The sequence below is a fragment of the Propithecus coquereli genome, unplaced genomic scaffold (assembly GCF_000956105.1).
Source record: "Propithecus coquereli isolate 6110/MARCELLA unplaced genomic scaffold, Pcoq_1.0 Scaffold56, whole genome shotgun sequence".
Taxonomy (NCBI): domain Eukaryota; kingdom Metazoa; phylum Chordata; class Mammalia; order Primates; family Indriidae; genus Propithecus; species Propithecus coquereli.
The window spans coordinates 6211314-6217370 of NW_012151507.1; the positions used below are offsets into that span (position 1 = coordinate 6211314).

General features: G+C 37.3%; 1 protein-coding gene across 1 annotated transcript in view; it reads right to left on the reverse strand.

Moving 5' to 3' along the window:
• Window positions 1-2956, reverse strand: part of TNFSF18 (tumor necrosis factor (ligand) superfamily, member 18) — a 9474-nt gene extending 6518 nt beyond the window's left edge. The window contains exon 1 of the mRNA XM_012657751.1: window positions 2761-2956. Within this exon, the coding sequence (XP_012513205.1) occupies window positions 2761-2916 (156 nt within the window). The 5' untranslated portion in view covers window positions 2917-2956. The remainder of the gene's footprint in view (window positions 1-2760) is intronic.
• Window positions 2957-6057: the final 3101 nt, after the last annotated feature.

Below are 6057 nucleotides of genomic sequence, written 5' to 3' on the forward strand. Positions count from 1 at the left end.
GTTGCAATTCAATTTAGTGCAACATATGACAGGCATGTGATAGGGACTCCCTTAACCCCAAATTCTTCATCTATAAAATGAAGTTGTTGGGTTTAAATGAGGTAAATCTTGTGAAGGGCTTTGCCCAGCTATCCTGTATGGACCTGCTCAGTAAATATTAGCTGTTTTGGTAATGATGCTGATTATAATGAAGAATTGAACAAAAATTCAAACACCTATATTACCAACATCATACTACATTGTTAGGGAGAAAAGCAAATGTAATTTATGGGCCTTGCCTCTCAAGTTTATAATCCTTCTAGAAAGACATGATTACACACATGAAGCAATTAGGTAATGATCTAAATATAACTGAGTGCCAAGATACATGCCACAGATAGTATCTGTGTCAGCTACTGTGTATACGGATTAAGCAGAGAAACCTAAGGCTACAGACAAATTAATTCCCAAAGCCAGAAATTCTGGATACTGTACTGCAGGCTGCTTTAATGCCTGTTTAGAGCTATAGAAACCCACCATTGTGATACTCTGTAATTATTGCCACAAATGAAAATCTGCCTAGTTGCAAAATCATCAATTTGGTTGTGAGGTATAGTCTTTGAGGAAATGATATAGATAGGCAAAGAGGAAAAGATCTTGTTAAATTTATGTTCGTTGTAATCTCATTAATAGTAATGGAGCAACTACAATTACTAGGTGGGGCTTTGTAGGTAAAAACTAGAGTGAAGACTAAAATAAAGTCAAACTCGAAGTTCATGGGTGTTGTGAGAAGGTGGAAGTGGCCACATCATAATGACTCACCATCTGCCAGCCACTCAGACCTCTTTTCTAAAGATTCTTGTTTGTCACCGATAGGGAAAGGGAAGTGCAGGTAAGTGGGAAATAGAATGCATGAGCTAATACCATGACGCTGTTGACCAGGCCACTCCCTTTTCCCATAGAAACGAATCCTCCAAGCATCCTGTCAAAACAATATCCTAAAAACATGTTATACTTCCCTAAATTTGGAATAAACTCTGCATTGTCTTTAGAAGCAAAACATTTCATTGAGAAGTACACAGTTGTATACTCTCTAGGAGAGAAAATCCCGAATCAGAGCTTAAACACATGGGACTAATCAAATTTGATTCTGGCAAGAGGTGTCCCGGATGACTCAGACATTGTGACACTTCCTCTTTCCCTTTGTAGGAGCCACTGAGTGCCTTAGAGAAAAGCATTTCCCTCCCCTTGTATGCCTATGCTCCTCAGCCATATGCAGGAACTGGGGGTGCCTATGGTCGATGATCTTCGGGGCCATCTGGCTAAAAGTAATTTTTAGAAGCACAAAGCACTTCCAAATTTAAGTTATCGCTATTTTCACCCCTCTTCTTCTTCAGAAATTGAAATATTCAGAATTTCTGACAATTCTTTTCTTTCTGCCCAAACTTCACTGCTCCAGAAAGCACACACTTCTGCTTGATCCATTTCTTGAGAGAGCAGGCTGCGATTAGAAATGCCTTTGTTGCACATCCTTGTATACAGTTATGGAGTTCATATTAATGGGCTACCAGGGAAAAATCTGGCCAAGCTATACCTACCCTAACTAAATCAAAATCTATAGTGTACTACCTCCTTCTCCTGCATCTTTTCTCAATTGCTTTCAAATACCTTAAGTGGTAGAACTGTATCTTTGACATCTTTGCTATCCATTCCCCTTAGAAAAATGTTTCTGCGGTCACATCCCAACCCTTTCTTAGAAGGGCGTACACCACTTTATTTTCCCCAAGGCTCGGAGTCTTCAAATGTAACCAGAAATGGGCTAAATCCTGAATTAAATAGAGCATTTCTTATTTTCTTTTTGGTCAATGGTGTAGTCAACAGTGAGGAAGAACTTCTAGTAAAGAGCTTAACTTTTCCCCCTTCCCAGTGAACAATCCCATTCTCTAGGCCCACAAGCTGCCCTGCAGGTCAGTGGGAAATTCCTGATACAGCATCAGCGGCTTCCCAAATAGACATGCGCTTCCTCCTTCCTCCATGAAGCCTTCCCTGATCAACCCAGCCTAAAGTCATTGCCCCCTGCTCTTGAATTCCTAAGGCATTTATGTTCCATACTACCCTTAGATAAATTTTTGATCAATGCATTTTACAGCTAGAAGAAACTCTGTAATAAATCCATCCCCTCCACCGCCATTTTTCAGATGAACAAGCAGAAAACCGAGAGATTACATGGCTTTCTCAAATTTATACGGCTGGTTCCTGGAAGACCTAGAACCAGAATCCAGATCTTCTTACTCCTGGCTCAATGCCATTTCCCTCCTCAAAGATACAGTAACCACCTGTTACTTACCTTATCCTGTCTTCCATTATCTTTTTGTGTCTTTTCCCTTGCTAAGACTGCAGTTTGCATCCCATTCCTTGAGGGCAAACATTCTATTTTATACCTCTTATTCCACCAAGAAGTTATAGCAGGGTTTCAGAAAGAGAAAAAAAATTTTCCACAGGCAGCTATAAATTGGCTGCTTTAATCAAGCAATTCTCTCCATCTAACTCAGTTCTGCAGCTAACATTTAGCATATTCTGATCCCTTTCAGGTAAAACACTTAGATAAACCTCAAAAGCCATGTCATGACAAGATTAGAATTCTATTTACATTATTTGTACTCACATGTCTCTTCCTTTCAACTGTCTCTAATGATACTGAGTGACAATGATAATAGCTAGACTAACAAATGAATAAAGAATCATAGTAAATAGCAACCTTAGGTACTGTTGCTTCCTTACCTTGAGTGGGAGGAAAGTAAAAACCATATTGAAGGAGCAAAGCAATAGCACCATCACTGTGATTGAGCAGAGAAGCCATGGCTTCCAGGATGATCTCTGTGCTCCTTGAGGACTTGAATGGCTTAAAGGCATATTCTCCATGTGGCTCAAACTCATTTTTTGGAGAAATGAAAGCTGTGGAAAACAGACATTCACAAGTGATGGGAGAACGGTGCAATAGCATGTTTTGTAGTGTTATGATAATTAGAAGTGGGTGTGGGAGGTGGAGCTTTCCTTCCTACACTGTACACTTTGTTAGTAAAGAGTAATTTTAGGCTAAGTGCTGACTCTCACTTAGCACCAAAAGGAATGGAAGGCCAGGCCAAAAGCCAAAACAAACATAGAGAAGATTACCAAAAAAAAAGTGGGGGGCGGGGGGGGGAGGAAGTTCAGAGGAAAAAATTTTTCCTGAAGCAAGAGGAAGTACAGTGAATGAGTACAGTGAGCCTTGGGGAGAATAAGGTGGTGTGTGCCCATCTAAGAAAGCATTCCAAATTATTTCTAGATAAGAAAATTACTTTTTATAAGAAGAAATAAAGTTTGAGATTAAGCTCTATCATACTGCAGATATCATGACAGGTAAAGCAGGATGTTAGGGAGTTGGAGAGACTAGGACACGTGGTTTGGAAAAAACAGAGTTTCAACCAAGTCATCGTGTTGTATACCTTAAATATATATGATTTTTATTTGTCAGTTATTCCTGAATAAATCTGGAAAAATAAAATAAAATCTATGGTCACAAAATTTTTTCATCAGTTACTAGAATATGTGTTCATTCTGAGATATTTTCTAGAAAACACCAAGTGTGTTATAAGAGTTTAATAAAAATTTATAAATACAACAAACTCAATTTTCTCACATTTCACCATTTTGCAACTCTGAAAATCCAGTAGTGGTATAAAATAGAAATGAAGTAATTATACGAAACAATATTTTCCTGTACCCTGCCCCCAGCCTGAGCTTAATGCTCTATTCCAAAAAAAAAAACTTCAGTTTTCTTCCTGGCACCAAAACTGCTTATTTAATACAAAATTGAGGAAGTCCCCTGGTTCTCTATACCTTACTCTCTCAATCTGTTAAAATGGAATATCTTCCTTTTTACATAATGCCAACGTCATATGCTAGAAAGAACTTTTAAACAAACAGACTTGAAGAGCAGAACGTGGTGCTGCTGGCTCTTACCTGCTCTGTGACCTTGGGCATGTACTTGACTTCTCTGAGCCTCATTTTCCTTAACTGTAAAATGGAGAAAATTTCCACTTTATAATGCTTTTGTGAGAATGAAATAAATGTCAAAAGTTTAGGTGTTTCATAAGTGTTAAATTATCTCTTGTCTATCCTCTGTAGAGATGTGGTGAAGATTAATTCAATTGTGAAATCCTAGAAAAGAATGAGCATTCTTTATATTTTCCAAAGGGTATAATTCAACTGAGTTCACTTAAATAAAAGGAGGTAAAATGAATGTATTTCAGAGAAAATACAAATTCTCTGAGTTTTTAATCTGAGAGAATCAAAGATTCCTTCTTGCTTTTTTGATGTGCTCCTTCTCCTGTCTCTTTTCTAAATTTTTGATGGAACCGCCCCTGCTTACTCACTTTAGTAAACATTTATTCACATGAGAAACTGTTCTAAATAAAATCCAGTTCTTCCTTCTGCCCCTAAGCAAGGTTAGGCTCTGGTATATCCTGATTATTTTATCCTTATGAAAGTGTCTTAAGAAAGATGATGTGCCTATCTCAAGAAGACTACATTCCAGGGCCTCTTTTCATGAAACAAGATTCAGAAATGAAGAAAGTTCAAGTTGGGGCAGGTGACGGTAGGAAAGAGTTTTTGAATTCTAGAGCCATGAGTCACGATTAGTATCTTTTTGGTGTAAACTATCAGGATTACATGTAACATCTCAGGATTTGACAAGAGGTAAATAAGCACCAAACTCAAACTTTTGTGTGTGTGGCCCGTCACTGGCTCAGATACTTGGGAATGAGGTTTTCTTTCAGTCAAGGCCAGCTAGCAAATCCATGTTGAACGTTTACTATCTGCCCAATACTGTACTAGAAGATTTGGGAGATATTAAAAAAAATCACAGCTGCCAAGGAATTTGCCACCCAACCAGATTAACACCTTACACACAGGGAGAGAGATACGCAAATGGATGCTGCATATAGAAACAGTGCCTCAGAAAACAGACCTAGTAAACTGAAACTGTTGAAATGACAGGTTAGAGAATCATTGTTTGAGAGGAAAAAGCAAAGTACTGTTTCTTGAGGGAGTGATAAAACTTGAGGAATAAATATTCAGATATTGATTACACATAAATATCTATAAATGTTAGAAATTAAAGTAAAAACTCAATATGAACAGTGACAAAATCCCGAACTTATTACGGTCCTGCTTTTCATTCAAAAGCCACAAAACAAGGAATTTCAGAAAAACCAAAGAAAACATTCATTGTATATTTTCATATTGCAAAAAAAGGACCCCAAATTTGCTTGATTAAGCAATTTTAACTGCATTCACAGTTGCTTTGAATTCAGAATGAATTCATTATATTGTAACTTGGCTGTATTGAATAAATTACACTAAAATGCGTCAGACACTACTATGTCTTCACTGTGCACGCATGATTACATTTGAACATCAAGTAGCCCTTCATTTTCTCCATCTATAAAAATGATGAAATTGACACTGGGAAAATGGATCATTTGCTCATAAAGGTAAAACAGTATTTTCTCTCCACCTGTTAGACTTTAAAACTCATATATTTTCCACCTCTCTGTGCTGAAATATATGTGAAATAGATACTGTGCGGAGTAAACAGAGTGAGAAACATATTAAAATCTGTGAGAGAGAATTAGGTGGACATCGGTTTCCTCCAAAATCCTGCATTACTCGGGTGCACTCCTCACCAAATTCCCTTTACACAACTGTTTATTATGATTTTATCCTTGTGACAGTGTATGGTGTAGCATATTCAGCCAGAAATAGCCAGTATGTCAGAACTCAGTGAGGACTAATACACCCTGATTTTGCCTACTCTGGGTTTCAGGGTATTCTTTGTCATGACAAGTAGGGTTTATTTGGCTTGAAGATACATAGATTGATAGATATAGGTAAATAGATAGATGAAAATAAACAGACATGATACATAAATAGGGTTTTAAACTTGCAATTATATGAAGGAAACAACAGTATCTTAATAAATGTCTAATACATTCTAAAGAGAATTGTGTATAGTTCATTACACATAAATATATATAC